Source organism: Heterodontus francisci, unplaced genomic scaffold, assembly GCF_036365525.1.
Source record: "Heterodontus francisci isolate sHetFra1 unplaced genomic scaffold, sHetFra1.hap1 HAP1_SCAFFOLD_593, whole genome shotgun sequence".
In the NCBI taxonomy this organism is placed as follows: Eukaryota; Metazoa; Chordata; class Chondrichthyes; order Heterodontiformes; family Heterodontidae; genus Heterodontus; species Heterodontus francisci.
This window is the reverse complement of record NW_027141628.1, coordinates 239491-254539: the sequence shown is the minus strand read 5'-3', so window position 1 is coordinate 254539 and position 15049 is coordinate 239491. Positions and strand designations below refer to the sequence as shown.

At 47.3% G+C, this 15049-nt stretch overlaps 2 protein-coding genes across 3 annotated transcripts in view; one reads left to right on the top strand and one right to left on the bottom strand.

Annotated features, from left to right (window-relative positions):
- gpn1 (GPN-loop GTPase 1) overlaps positions 1–737 on the bottom strand; it is a 137581-nt gene extending 136844 nt beyond the window's left edge. For both annotated transcript variants that reach the window (XM_068027571.1, XM_068027572.1), the window contains exon 1: positions 573–737. In XM_068027571.1, the coding sequence (XP_067883672.1) occupies positions 573–707 (135 nt within the window). In that variant the 5' untranslated portion in view covers positions 708–737. The remainder of the gene's footprint in view (positions 1–572) is intronic.
- Positions 738–4591: 3854 nt separating this feature from the next.
- Positions 4592–14463, top strand: LOC137364196 (endonuclease 8-like 2). The gene is made up of 4 exons (XM_068027566.1): positions 4592–4729; positions 4945–5294; positions 6214–6410; positions 14021–14463. The coding sequence occupies exons 1-4, from the start codon at positions 4592–4594 to the stop codon at positions 14302–14304; spliced, it is 969 nt and encodes a 322-aa protein (XP_067883667.1). The 3' UTR covers positions 14305–14463.
- The last annotated feature ends 586 nt before the right edge of the window (positions 14464–15049 follow it).

Here is a 15049-nt window from a genome sequence, read left to right as displayed (position 1 = left end):
GAATAAAAACAAAGTATTGCTGATGCTGTAAATCTGAAATACTCAGCAGATCTGGCAGCCTCTGTGGAGAGAGAGAAACAGAGTTAACGGTTCAGCCTTCGTCAGGCTCTTCAAATTGATGAAAGGTGACAGATCTCAAACTCTCTCTCTACATGGGCGGCACAGTGGTTAGCCCCGCAGCTCCAGGGATCCGGGTTCAATTCTGGGTACTGCCTGTGCGGAGTTTGCAAGTTCTCCCTGTGACCCCGTGGGTTTTTGCCGGGTGCTCCGGTTTCCTCCCACAGCCAAAGGTTGATAGGTAAATTGGCCATTATAAATTGCTCCTAGTGTAGGTAGGTGGTAGAGAATATGGGATTAGTATAAATGGGTGGTTGATGGTCAGCACAGACTCAGTGGGCTGAAGGGCCTGTTTCAGTGCTGTATCTCTAAATAAAATAAATAAACTAAACAAGGTGCCGGACTGACTGAGAACTTCCAGCATTTTCTGCTTTTACTTTTGGCCTTCTCCTCTGCTGTAACCATTCAATGATTCATGGCGGGTCCCGACCGCCCGCTGCCCGACCGCGCCATACCTGCACGAAGGTGGTTTTCCCCGAGCCCGCCATGCCGAGCACGATAAGGCAGACGGCGCTGGGTTGGGGCTTCGGATTCCGGCAAGCCGCGGGATCCAGCCCGACATCAAGACTACTCTCCGCTCCCGCTTCCATCACCCCTTCAGAAGAAACCGGCGCCGTGCAATGACGTCATCAACCTGCGACTGCACCTTCTTATCCGGCCACATGCACAAGGGGTGAGCCCTGATGTGGCCCCGCCCACTGTCCTCTGGTCCCGCCCCTAGCGCTGATGTGGCCCCGCCCCCAGCGCTGATGTGGCCCCGCCCCCAGCGCTGATGTGGTCACGCCCCCAGCGCTGATGTGGCCCCGCCCCCAGCGCTGATGTGGCCCCGCCCCCAGCGCTGATGTGGTCCCGCCCCCAGCGCTGATGTGGTCCCGCCCCCAGCGCTGATGTGGTCCCGCCCCCAGCGCTGATGTGGCCCCGCCCCCAGCGCTGATGTGGCCCCGCCCCCAGCGCTGATGTGGTCCCGCCCCCAGCGCTGATGTGGTCCCGCCCCCAGCGCTGATGTGGCCCCGCCCCCAGCGCTGATGTGGCCCCGCCCCCAGCGCTGATGTGGTCCCGCCCCCAGCGCTGATGTGGTCCCGCCCCCAGCGCTGATGTGGTCCCGCCCCCAGCGCTGATGTGGCCCCGCCCCCAGCGCTGATGTGGCCCCGCCCCCAGCGCTGATGTGGCCCCGCCCCCAGCGCTGATGTGGTCCCGCCCCCAGCGCTGATGTGGTCCCGCCCCTGCGCAGTCACTGGGTTGGATCCTGGATGTGCCTCTGGGCAGAGAAACAAGCCTGGCTGGATTGGGCAAAGTCAGAAATGGGGGAAATTCGAATGGGGAACGAAGAAATGGCAGAATAATTAAACACATATAATACCACCACCTCGTCCCCGTCCCATGGCACCTTCCCCTGCAATCGCAGGAGGTGTAATACCTGCCCATTTACCTCCTCTCTCCTCACTATCCCAGGCCCCAAACACTCCTTTCAGGTGAAGCAGCGATTTACTTGTACTTCTTTCAATGTAGTATACTGTATTCGCTGCTCACAATGTGGTCTCCTCTACATTGGGGAGACCAAGCGCAGACTGGGTGACCGCTTTGCGGAACACCTCTGCTTAGTCCACAAGCAGGACCCTGAGCTTCCGGTTGCTTGCCATTTCAACACTCCCCCCTGCTCTCATGCTCACATCTCTGTCCTGGGATTGCTGCAGTGTTCCAGTGAACATCAACGCAAGCTCGAGGAACAGCATCTCATCTACCGATTAGGAACACTACAGCCTGCCGGACTGAACATTGAGTTCAATAATTTCAGAGCATGACAGCCCCCCATTTTACTTTCATTTTTAGTGATTTTTTTTCTTCCTTTTTTTTTTTGCATTCTTTTTTACATTTTTTACAATCCTTTTTTTTTTGCATTTATTTCATTTCATCTTAGTTTGTTCAGTTTGCTTACCCACTGTTTTTTTTCAGGTTTGCACTTGCTGCTGTTCAATATTCAGTGTATTCACACCTAATCTGTACTAATGCTTTGTCTTTCAACACACCATTAACATATTGTTTGCCTTTGCTCCGTGACCTTTTGGTCAGCTATGTGGCCTGGTCCAATCTGCACCTTCTCCTTTGTTATCTCTTGCCCCACCCCCACCTCACTTGCTTATAACCTGTGACTTTTCTAATATTTGTCAGTTCCGAAGAAGGGTCACTGACCTGAAACGTTAACTCTGCTTCTCTTTCCACAGATGCTGCCAGACCTGCTGAGTGGTTCCAGCATTTCTTGTTTTTATTTCAGATTTCCAGCATCTGCAGTATTTTGCTTTTAATTAAACACATACTTTGGTTCTGTCTTCACAAAGGAGGACACAAATAACCTCCCAGAAATGTTAGGGAACCAAGGGTCCAATGAGAGGGAGGAACTGAAGGAAATCAGTATTAGTAGAAAAATAGTGCGAGGGAAATTAATGGGGTTAAAGGCTGACAAATCCCCAGGGCCTGATAATCTACATCCCAGAGTACTAAAGGAAGTGGCCCTGGAAATAGTGGATACATTGGTGGTCAGCTTCCAAAATTCGATAGACTCTGGAGCAGTTCCTACAGATTGGAGGGTGGCAAATGTAACCCCGTTATTTAAAAAGGGAGGGAGAGAAAAAACAGGGAATTACAGACCAGTTAGCCTTCCATCAGTAGTGGGGAAAATGCTGGAGTCTATTATGAAGAAGGTGATAGCAGAACACCTGGAAAGCATAAACGGGATTGGACAAGGTCAGCATGGGTTTACAAAAGGGAAATCGTGCTTAACAAATCTACTGGAGTTATTTGAGGATGTAACTAGTAGAATAGATAAGGGAGAACCAGTGGATGTGGTGTATTTGGATTTTCAGAAGGCTTTTGATAAGGTCCCACATAAGGGGTTAGCGTGCAAAATTAATGCACATGGGATTGGGGGTAATATACTGGCATGGATTGAGAATTGGTTGACAGACAGGAAACAGAGAGTAGGAATAAACGGGTCTTTTTCCGGGTGGCAGGCAGTGACTAGTGGGGTACCGCAGGGATCAGTGCTTGGGCCCCAGCTATTCACAATATATATTAATGACTTGGGTGAGGGAACTAAATGTAACATTTCCAAGTTTGCAGACGTCACAAAGCTGGGGGGTGGGGAATGTGAGCTGTGAGGAGGATGCAAAGAGGATCTAATGTGATTTGGACAAGTTGGATGAATGGGCAAATGCATGGCAGACACAGTATAACGTGGATAAGTGTGAGGTTATCCACTTTGGTTGTAAAAACAGAAAGGCAGATTATCTGAATGGTGATAGATTGGGAAAGGAGGAGGTACAACGAGACCTGGGTGTCCTTGTACACCTGTCGCTGAAAGCAAGCATTCAGGTGCAGCAAGCAGTTAGGAAGGCGAATGGTATGTTGGCCTTCATTGCAAGAGGATTTGAGTACAGGGGCAAGGATGTCTTACTGCAGTTATACAGGGCCTTGGGGAGACCACATCTGGACTATTGTGTGCAGTTTTGGTCTCCTTATCTGAGGAAGGATGTTCTTGCCATGGAGGGAGTGCAAAGATTTACTAGGCTGATTCCTGGGATGGCAGGATTGATGTATGAGGAGAGATTGGGTCGACTAGGCCAATATTCATTGGAGTTTAGAAGAAAGAGAGGGGATCTCAGAGAAACCTATAAAATTCTAACAGGACTATACAGGCTAGATGCAGGGAGGATGTTCCCGATGGTTGGGGAGTCCAGAACCAGGGGTCACAGTCTCAGGATATGGGGTATGCCATTTAGAACCGAGATGAGGAGAAATTTCTTCACTCAGAGGGTGGTGAACCTGTGGAATTCTCTACAGCAGAAGGCAGTGGAGGCCAAGTCATTAAATATATTCAAGAAGGAGATAGATATATTTCTTAATGCCAAAGGGATCAAGGGATATGGGGAGAAAGCGGGAACAGGGTACTGAATTAGACGATCAGCCATGATTTTTTTGAATGACAGAGCAGGCCCGAAGGGCCGAATGGCCGAATGGCCTACTCCTGCTTCTATTTTCTATGTTTCTATGTTTCATTCTCCCTCAGTACTGACCCTCCGACAGTGCGGCGCTCCCTCAGTACTGACCCTCCGACAATGCGGCACTCTCTCGGTACTGACCCTCCGACAGCACGGTGCTCCCTCAGTACTGCCCCTCCAAAGGTGCGGCGCTCCCTCAGTACTGACCCTCTGACAGTGTGGCGCTTCCTCAGTACTGACCCTCTGACAGTGCGGCGCTCTGACCCTCTGTGATTGGTTTTGTGTTGGTATTTTTGTTCCCCTGCTCCCAATTAGCTCCCCATTGCCCCAGTCCCAATTAGAAGTATAGATTTCAGGTGGATGGTCAGTGATTTAAATGTTGCCTGGCTTGTGCTCTGAGAGTAACAGTGAGTGTCTATTGCACAGGGTTTGTCTTATAGTTTGTAGAGAGGAGGGTTAGCTGTATTTCTGTTTGAGAGATGCCGGAGGGCCCTTCAGTGAGAATGTTTCATTCTGTGACTTGCTTGTTTGTTGGGGGTGTTGTGCAGAGAGCTACTGGTAACACAAGGCAGGTGCGTCTGGAACAGTTGGTGGGCCTGAAACTGCAGCAGAGCCAGGTAAGGAAACCCTGAGACTCTGACCAATGGTTTATACCTAATGTTCCTATCCTCGACCTCACCCCTGTTTCTCTGTCTCTGTTTGTTTTTCTTTACCTCCCTCTGTGTCTCTGTCTTGCGGGGCCTCGCTTGCTTGGTCAGTCTCCCGCATGCACTCTGTGCTCGCTGCACTCACACACTCGCTCCGATTAATACTCTCCCTCTCTCTGCTGTAGGTCTACGGCAAAAATCTCTACCTGGGATTCACCTCTGTGTGCTCCAGTCTGGGATCGGAGGGTCCGGGAGCAGTGATTGCACAAGCCCAGAAATTGTCTGATGTAGCCCAGGTGCCAGTGCTGGGCTCTTCCAGCAAGGAGCAAGTGATGGAAGCCAGTCTCCCAGGGGGAGAGCGAGAGGAGGCTCTGGAGGACAGCACTCTGTCCCTGGGGCAAAGCCTATTGAGCCGCCAGCAGGCGAGGCTGTGGCTGCGATTTCACTTTGGGATGTTCGGAAGTGTCCGAACTAATGAGTTCACACATGCAAAACGTGCCAACAAGAGGGGAAACTGGCAGGATCCGTCACCGAGGTGTGTTCAAAGAGAGTTGGCATCATCTCATTGCCCGAGGGTGGAGGGGCAGGAGGGTGTGGGGCGGGGGAGACACTGGAGCCCTGTCCCGGTGGGATGTGGGTGTTGGGGCCCCATACGCAGAACAGGAAACCCTGTCTTTTGGGAGCTGGTATTTTCGGAATGTTTCCTGTGTCGTTTTCTGTGAAGATAGACATAAAATATTTATTCAATGTCGCTGCCATTTCCCCATTCGCCATCTGCCTGTAAGGGACCAACATTTACTACTTGCTTCCTTTTTATATACTTGTAAAAGTTCTTCTAAGTTCTTTTTATTATTCTGGATAGTTAACTTATTCTATTTTCTCTCTCCTTTTTTGGGACATCCTTTTGTGGGTATCTAAAACTTTCCCAATCCTCAGACTTATTACCCTTGACAATTTAAGACTTTGAAGTATTATCCCTCTTCTTTTTAGTTAGCCACAGCTTGAGTTCTTATTTCTCAATGTGATTCAGGTTAATTGAAAATTATGAAATATTTCTTCAAATTTTCAACGTTGTCCTGCTTCTAACCTGGGACAGTAATTAGAACTCACTCTCTGAGTTACAGAGGGGTCTCTGCAAAGTGTGTGGAAATTGGGAGTAGTGGATCAGGTTAGTGCTGTATTGCACTGTGTTGTGAATATACCTCTCCCATAGTGGAACAGCCAACAGCCTGCTGACACCTCACTGTGTAGACTGACGGAGAAGCGACTCTTGGGCTGAGTGGCCAGAAGGGTAACTGGCACCTGTCCAACTGCATCCAGGTGAACGCGTGGGATTAGGAGGGAAAACATGGGGCTAGAGGGGGGAATGGTGAGGGTGAGGAGGTTGAGATTCTGAGTGGGACTCTGCGAGGAGATGTACCAATCACTCTCCCTCTCCCTTTCCCTTTCTACAGGCTGGTGCTGTATTTCCCAGGAGGGCAGTTTGTTGTGTTCTATAACTGCCGGATCTATTTCTGTGGGGGCCCTCCCACTGACCACAACTCGGACATCCTCCACTCAGAGTTTGACAGGAATCTGGCACTGCGAGCATTGCAACTAGCTAGGCCTGTCTGCTACACCCTGCTCAACCAGAACCTCTTCTCTGGCCTGGGTCAGTAACACACTTCAGCCATTGGGAGAAACTGAGATGTGGGGAGAGTGTTGAGGGTGGAGGGAGAGTGAATTTCTGTGTGCATGTGTGGTGTTTATTAATTGACTGATTTGTTTTGGCTCTAATTCAGAACTGGGTCACGAGTTGAGGTGAGTTTTCAAATACTTTTGTGCCTTTGACCATGGTAACCCAGTTATAATATCGGACACATTAGCCCTACCGCAGACAGTCTGTAGGTTGCTGCTCCCCGATGCAGTGCTTCCACCCCTTCAGGACCTCTTCCTTGTTCCACAACTCTCCCAAATCCCTGTTAATGTCACTGCATTATTTAGGAAGGGAAGGAGAGAGAAACTAGGTAACTACAGATTTGTCAGTTTAACATCAGTTGTGAGCAAGTGACTGGAATCGATCATCAGAGACAGAATGACTGAGCACTTTATCAAGTATCACAGAATAACAGAGAACTTAGAGCACTGCAAAGCACCATCTCGGCCTAATTGATATACACAAAAGCACCACCTCACACAGGTCAAGAGTCAGTCTAGATTTGTGAGGATAGTCACTGACTAAGCTAGTTCAATTTTTTTGAGGATGTTGTTAGAATGGTAGACAGGGACGTCTATCCATGTTGTCTCTTTGGACTTTCAGAAGTCATTTTGATAAGGTTCCGCACTAGAGATTTATAGGTAACAATAAACGCACGGAATTGGAGATAAGCTTGTGACATGGGCTGGTAATTGTTTGGGAGGTAGGAGACCAGGGGTGCGATGTGACAAATGGTGGTCCCTAGGGATCTGTACTTGAGCCTCAACTTTTCACTCAATTTATAATTGACTTGGATGAAGAAATAGAGAGCCCCGTATCTACTGGTAAGTTTGCTGGCAACACTAGGTTAGGTGACACTAAGTAGTGTAGTGGGAGCAGAAAGTTGCAAAGGGACATTGACAAATTAAGCGAGTGAGCAAAGCTGTGGCAGATGGAGTTCAATGTGGGAAAGTGTGAGGCCATCCACTGGACCTAAGAAAGATCAGTGTATTTCCTAAATAGTGAGAAGCTAGAAATTGTGGAGATCAGTGAGATTTAGGAGTCCATGTACAGAATTCACTAAAAGGTTTATGGAAAGTGGGCCTTCATTGCCAGGGCCTAGAATACTAGGGGTTGGAAGTTCAGTTACAGCTGTACTGAGCTCTGGTCAGACTCTATTCAGATACTGCCCTCAGTTTTGAGCCCCACATCTCGAGGGATATATTGGTCTTGGAGGGTGTGCAGTGCAGATTCACTAGAATAATGGACTAAAAGGGTTAAATTAAGAGGGCTGATTGCATAAACTGGTCTGTTATTCCCTCAAGTTTAGAAGATTAAGGGGTAATCTAATTGAGATGTTTAAAAATTATTCAAGGATTTGATAGGGTAGATAGAGTCATAGTTATACAGCACAGAAACAGGCCCTATGGCCCATCGTGTCTGTGCTGGCCATACAGCACCCAACTATTCTAATCCCATTTTCCAGCACTTGACCCACAATCTTGTACGCTATGGCGTTTCAAGTGCTCATCTAAATACTTCTTAAATGTTGTGAGGGTTCCTGCCTCTAGCACCTCTTCAGGCAGTGTGTTCCAGATTCCAACCACCCTCTGGGTGAAAAAATGCTTCCTCAAATCCCCCCGAAACCTCCTCCCCTTACCCTAAATCTATGCCCCCTGGTTATTGAGCCCTCTGCTAAGGGAAAAAGTTTCTTCCTATCTAACCTATCAATGCCCCTCATAATCGTGTACAACTCAATCATGTCCCCCCTCAGCCTTCTCTGCTCTAAGGAAAACAACCCTAGCCTTTTCAGTCTCTCTTCATAGCTGAAATGCTCCAGCCCAGGCAACATCCTGGTGATTCTCCACTGCACCCTCTCCAGTGCAATCACATCCTTCCTATAGTGTGGTGCCCAGAACTGTACACAATACTCCAGCTGTGGCCTAACTAGCGTTTTATACAGCTCCATCATAACCTCTCTGCTCTTATGTTCTATGCCTTGGCTAATAAAGGCAAGTATCCCATATGCCTTCCTAACCACCTTCTCTACCTGTGCTGCTGCCTTCAGTGGTCTATGGACAAGTACACCAAGATCCTTCTGTAATTCCGAGGGTTCTACCATCCATTGTATATTCCCTTGCCTTGTTAGTCCTCTGAAAATGCATTCCCTCACACTATTCAGGATTAAATTCCATTTGCCACTGCTCCGCCCATTTTACCAGCCCATCTATATCTCCCTGTAATCTAAGGATTTCCTCCTCACTATTTACAACACCACCAATTTTCGTGTCATCTGTGAACTTACTGATCATGCCTCCTATATTCATGTCAAAATCATTAATGTACACTACAAACAGCAAGGGTCCCAGCACCGATCCCTGTGGTACACCACTGGTCACAGGCTTCCACTCGCAAAAACAACCCTCGACTATCACCCTCTGCCTCCTGCCAGTAAGTCGGTTTTGGATCCAAATTGCCCTGGATCCCATGGACTCTTACCTTCTTAACCAATCTCCCATGTGGGACCTTATCAAAAGCCTTACTGAAGTCCATGTAGACTACATCAACTGCTTTACCCTCATTTACACATCTAGTCAACTCCTCAAAAAATTCGATCAAGTTAGTTAGACACGATCTCCCCGTGACAAAGCCATGCTGACTATCCCTGATTAATCCCTGCCTCTCCAAGTGGAGATTAATCCTGTCCCTCAGAATTTTTTCCAATATTTTCCCAACCACGGATGTTCGACTCACCGGCCTGTAAATTACCTGGTTTATCCCTGCTACCCTTCTTGAATAATGGCACCACATTCACTGTCTTCCAGTCCTCTGGTACCTCTCCTGTAGCCAGAGAGGATTTGATAATTTGTGTCAGAACCCCTGCTTCTGGTGGGAGGAGTGCAAAATGAGGGGCATAATCTTAAAATTATTGCCAGGCCATTCAGGGTTGATGTCAAGGAAACCCTTGGAACACTCAATGAAACGAACAAAGAACAGTACAGGATTCACTCAGCAGGTCTGGCAGCATCTGTGGAAAGAGAAGCAGAGTTAACGTTTCGGGTCAGTGACCCTTCTTTGGAACACTTTCGGGTCACTGACCCGAAACGTTAACTCTGCTTCTCTTTCCACAGATGCTGCCAGACCTGCTGAGTGAATCCAGCATTTCTTGTTTTTGTTTCAGATTTCCAGCATCCGCAGTATTTTGCTTTTATTAAAGAACAGTACAGCACAGGAACAGGCCATTCGGCCCTCCAAGCCTGCGCCGATCTTGATGCCTGCCTAAACTAACCTTCTGCACTTCCAGGGCCCATATCCCTCTATTCCCTTCCTATTCGTTTATTTGTCAAGATGTATCTTAAATGTCGCTATCGTATCTGCTTCCACCACTTCCCCTAGCAGCAAGTTCCAGGCACTCACCACCCTCTGTGTATTAAAAAAAAAAACTTGCCTCGCACATCCCCACTAAACTTTTCCCCCCTCACCTTAAACCTATGTCCCCTAGTAACTGACTTTTCCACCCTGGGAAAAAGCTTCTGACTATCCACTCTGTCCGTGCCGCTCATAACTTTGTAAACCTCTATCATGTCGCCCCTCCACCTCCGTCATTCCAGTGAAAACAATCCGAGTTTATCCAACCTCTCCTCATAGCTAATGCCCTCCAGACCAGGCAACATCCTGGTAAACCTCCTCTGTATCCTCTCCAAAGCCTCCACGTCCTTCTGATAGTGTGGCGACCAGAATTGCACGCAATATTCTAAGTGTGGCCTAACTAAGGTTCTGTACAGCTGCAACATGACTTGCCAATTTTTATACTCTATGCCCCGACTGATGAAGGCAAGCATGCCGTATGTCTTCTTGACTACCTTATCCACCTGCGTTGTCACTTTGTGACCTGTGGACCTGTACGCCCAGATCTCTCTGCCTGTCAATACTCCTAAGGGTTCTGCTATTTACTGTATACCTTCCACCTGCATTAGACCTTCCAAAATGCATTACCTCACATTTGTCCGGATTAAACTCCATCTGCCATTTCTCCGCCTAAGTCTCCAACCGATCTATATCCTGCTGTATCCTCTGACAATCCTCATCATTATCCGCAATTCCACCAACCTTTGTGTCATCCGCAAACTTACTAATTAGACCAGCTACATTTTCCTCCAAATCATTTATATATACTACAAACAGCAAAGGTCCCAGCACTGATCCCTGCGGAACACCACTAGTCACATCCCTCCATTCAGAAAAACACCCATCCACTGATATCCTCTGTCTTCTATGACCGAGCCAGTTCTGTATCCATCTTGCCAGCTCACCTCTGATCCCATGTGACTTCACCTTTTGCACCAGTCTGCCATGAGGGACCTTGTCAAAGGCTTTACTGAAGTCCATATAGATAACATCCACTGCCCTTCCTTCATCAATCATCTTTGTCACTTCCTCAAAAGACTCAATCAAATTAGTAAGACACGACCTCCCCTTCACAAAACCATGCTGTCTCTTGCTAATAAGTTCGTTTGTTTCCAAATGGGAGTAAATCCTGTCTAATAATTTCCCTACCACTGACGTAAGGCTCACCGGCCTATAATTTCCTGGATAATCCTTGCCACCCTTCTTAAACAAAGGAACAACATTGGCTATTCTCCAGTCCTCTGTGACCTCCCCTGTAGCCAATGAGGATGCAAAGATTTCTGTCAAGGCCCTGGCAATTTCTTCCCTTGCTTCCCTCAGTATTCTGGGGTAGATCCCATCAGGCTCTGGGGACTTATCTACCTTAATGCTTTGCAAGACACCCAACACTTCCTCCTTTTTGATTATGAGATGACTGAGAGTATCTACACTCCCTTCCCTAGGCTCATCATCCACCAAGTCCTTCTCTTTGGTGAATACTGATGCAAAGTACTCATTTAGCACCTCTTTTCTCCCCTGCCCCAAAAGGCTGTTGATGCTGGGGGCCAATTGCTTTCAAGACTGATCGATTTAGATTTTTGTTGGGTAAGAGTATCCAGGGATGTGTAGCAAAGGCAGGAAAATGGAGTTGAAGTACAGACCAGCCATGGTCAGATTGAATGGCAGAGCAGGCTCGAGGGGCTGAATGGCCTCCTGCTGTTCCTAATGTCCCTTCCCTCCTGCACCAGCCCTGCTAACCCTGCTGTCCAGTGTGTGGTACAGGAAGCGGTCTGGAAATCTGAGCAACATCGGAAACTTGCTAGATCATTGTCACTGGTTCCAACCCGTCTTGGGCTGCCATGGATATTATCATGTGTCTTTTCCCTGAATCTAAGGTTGAGGACCAGAAAATACTGAAACATCTGAATCTTTATTATTAATCAAAACATTGATATTAACCCAATACATTCACTGTCAGTGAGATTATTACTGAATATATAAATAACAATTTGTATAAAGCTCACAAATAATAAACCTGTCTGGTCCCGAAATCTTGAGAGCTCATGCTTCACTAAGCAAGACTAGTAAAGGACTGCCTACCTATGTAGGGTTAATTACATCTCCCTAACGTGACATTACTACGTAAATGTTTTCCATCTCGTGCAGTCAATCCATGGATGTGTTTATCTGATATACCACAATGGTATAGGAACTGGAGGAGGTTATTTAGCCCCTAGAAACTGTTCTGTCATTCACTGAGATCATCGTTGATCTGTGATCTAACTCCATACCAAGTGATGTTACTCCTCTCTTCCCCAGCACAAATGTGCATGGCTCCTATTCTGATCACTGTTCTCTCTACTTGAATGACTACAACTGTTAGACTGCCCTTCACTCAGGTACTGCTCCTGGATTTATTACACCCAGACTGACTGGCACCATCTGTGCTCCTTAACACAGTGTTTGCAGCTTCCCACAGTCCCCATTGTCTCAGCTCAGATTGACCTCATCTATATTAACCCCAATAACTATGATAAAGTTAGTTTAAGAACATGAGAAATAGGAGTAGACCATACGGCCTGTTGAGCCTGCTCTTCCATTCAATGCAATCATGGCTGATCTTCTGCCTCAATTCCACTTTCCTGCCCACTCCCCATATCCTTTGATTCTCTGAGAAACCAAACATCTGTCTTTCAGTCTTACATATACTCAACAATGAAGCATCCACAACCCTCTGGGGTAGAGAATTCCAAGGATTCACAACCCTTTGAGTGAAGAAATTTCTCCTCATCTCAGTCCTCAATGATTGACCCCTTATCCTGAGACAGTGTCCCCGTGTTCTCGATTTCCCCAGCCAGGGAAACAACTTCTCAGTGTCTGCCCTGTCCAGCCCCTTCAGAATCTTGTATGTTTCAGTGAGATCACCCCTCATTTTTCTAAACTCCAGAAGATATAGTCCTAATTTACTTAGCCTCTCATCATAGGACAACCCTCTCACCCCAATCTAGAGAGCCCTCACTGTACCACTTCCAATGCAAGTATATCCTTCCGTAAATATGGAGACTAAAACAGCACACAGTATTCAGATGTTGTTTCACCAAAGACCCACACAATTGTAGCAAGATTTCTTTATTCTTGTACTCCAATCCCCTTACAATAAAGACCAACCAGCCATTTACCTTCCTAATTGCTTGCTGTACCTACCTGTATGCTAACTTTCTGTAATAAATAAAAGCAAAATACTGCAGATGCTGGAAATCTGAAATAACAACAAAAAGTGCTGGAAATACTCAACAGGTCTGGCAGCATCTGTGGAGAGAGAAGTAGAGTTAACATTTCAGGTCAGTGACCCTTCATCAGAACCGGCAAAGGTTAGAAATATCATAGGTTTTTTTTAGTTTTTTTTAGTTTTAGAGATACAGCACTGAAACAGGCCCTTCGGCCCACCGAGTCTGTGCCGACCATCAACCACCCATTTATACTAATCCTACACGAATCCCATATTCCAATAACATCCCCACCGGTCCCTATATATTTCCCTACCACCTACCTATACTAGGGGCAATTTATAATGGCCAATTAACCTATCAACCTGCAAGTCTTTGGCATGTGGGAGGAAACCGGAGCACCCGGCGGAAACCCACGCAGACACAGGGAGAACTTGCAAACTCCGCACAGGCAGTAACCAGAATCGAACCCGGGTCCCTGGAGCTGTGAGGCTGCGGTGCTAACCACTGCGCCACTGTGCCGCAAATAAAGCAGAGGTGGGGCAAGAGATAACAAAAGGGAAGGTGTTGATAGGACAGAGGGTCACAGAGAATAAATGACAAGAAGGTCATGGAGCAAAGGCAAAGGTGTGTTAATATTGTGCTGAAAGACAAAGTGTTAGTGCAGAGAGGGTGTGAATTGACAGAAAAATGAGCTAACTTTCTGTGTTCCTTATGAGTACACCCAAGTCTCCCTGAACATCGACATTTAGAAGTTTCATAGCTATTCTACCTAGTGTTTGTGCATGAACCCACACCTTTTGCTACTCTGCCACCTGTTCCCTGAAACCAGGGAGGGAATATTCCACTGGGAAAGGCTGACTGCCTCACCCTCTCTATCCTGCACTGTGGCCCTTCACCCTGCTGTCCATTTTCAGTTAGGTTCAGTGTTTGTTTTGTTGTTGACCTCACTATATTGCTCTCTGTTTCCAGGTAATATCATTAAAAATGAGGTCTTGTATCTGTCAGCGATTCATCCCATGTCTCTGGGCTGCCTGCTCAGTGTCGAGAAGCTACAGACTCTGCTGGACCGGGTGATCCAGTTCAGCCGTGGATGGCTGGACAACAAGATGAAGGGCAAAGGCTTAAAGTACCACATCTATCAGAGAGAGCAGTGCCCTCTAGGCCATGCAGTGGAAAGGGCAGAACTTGGACCCCCTCGTGGTCTCCGGAGACCCACCTGGTGGTGTCCTGTGTGCCAACCAGCAGTGCAGTGAGCTGCTGACTTGGAACCATGCTGTTTGTTCACCAGGTCCCAGAGTGTCTGGGACCCTTGGGCTAGGTGGCGGGGATCTCTTAGGGCATCACATCTGTATCTTGTGGCTTCCCAGCTTGTTGTTGCTCTTTGTGTATAATTAAAAAGATGCTTCCTGTAATCTGCCTGTTCTTCTGTGGAACCTGATGCACTTTGCATGGGTTGTGGGGGCCAGGGTTTGGACCAGGGTCCCTGGCTGGTTTAAGGTTGGGGTGGGGGACGGGGCGGGGGGGAGGGGCGGCTGGCTGGTGTTTCTTTGTGCCAAATTCTCTATGCACACTTGATGGTTTAAATATTGTACTGTGTCCAGATACAGGCTTTGAAGCAATAATATGACTGGACGGCTCACAACTTGGGAGATATGCGATATAGAAGCCCTTTGAAAGAGCTATCCAATTAGTCCCACTCTTCCTTCATAGTCCTGTAATTTTTTTCCCTTCAATTATTTATCCTTACCTTTTAAAGGTTACTATTGAATCTGCTTCCACTACCCTTTCTGGCAGGTCATAACTTGCTGTACTTTCAAAAAAAAAGTTTCCTCATGTACCTCTGGTTCTTTGCAATCACCTTAAATCTGTGTCCTCAAGTTACTGACCCTTCTACTGGAAACAGTTTCTCCTTATTAATCTTTCAAAACCTTGGTGATTTTTGAACACCCCGATTTTTTTTTTTTTAAATCTCCTCTTAACCTTCTCTGCTCTAAGAAG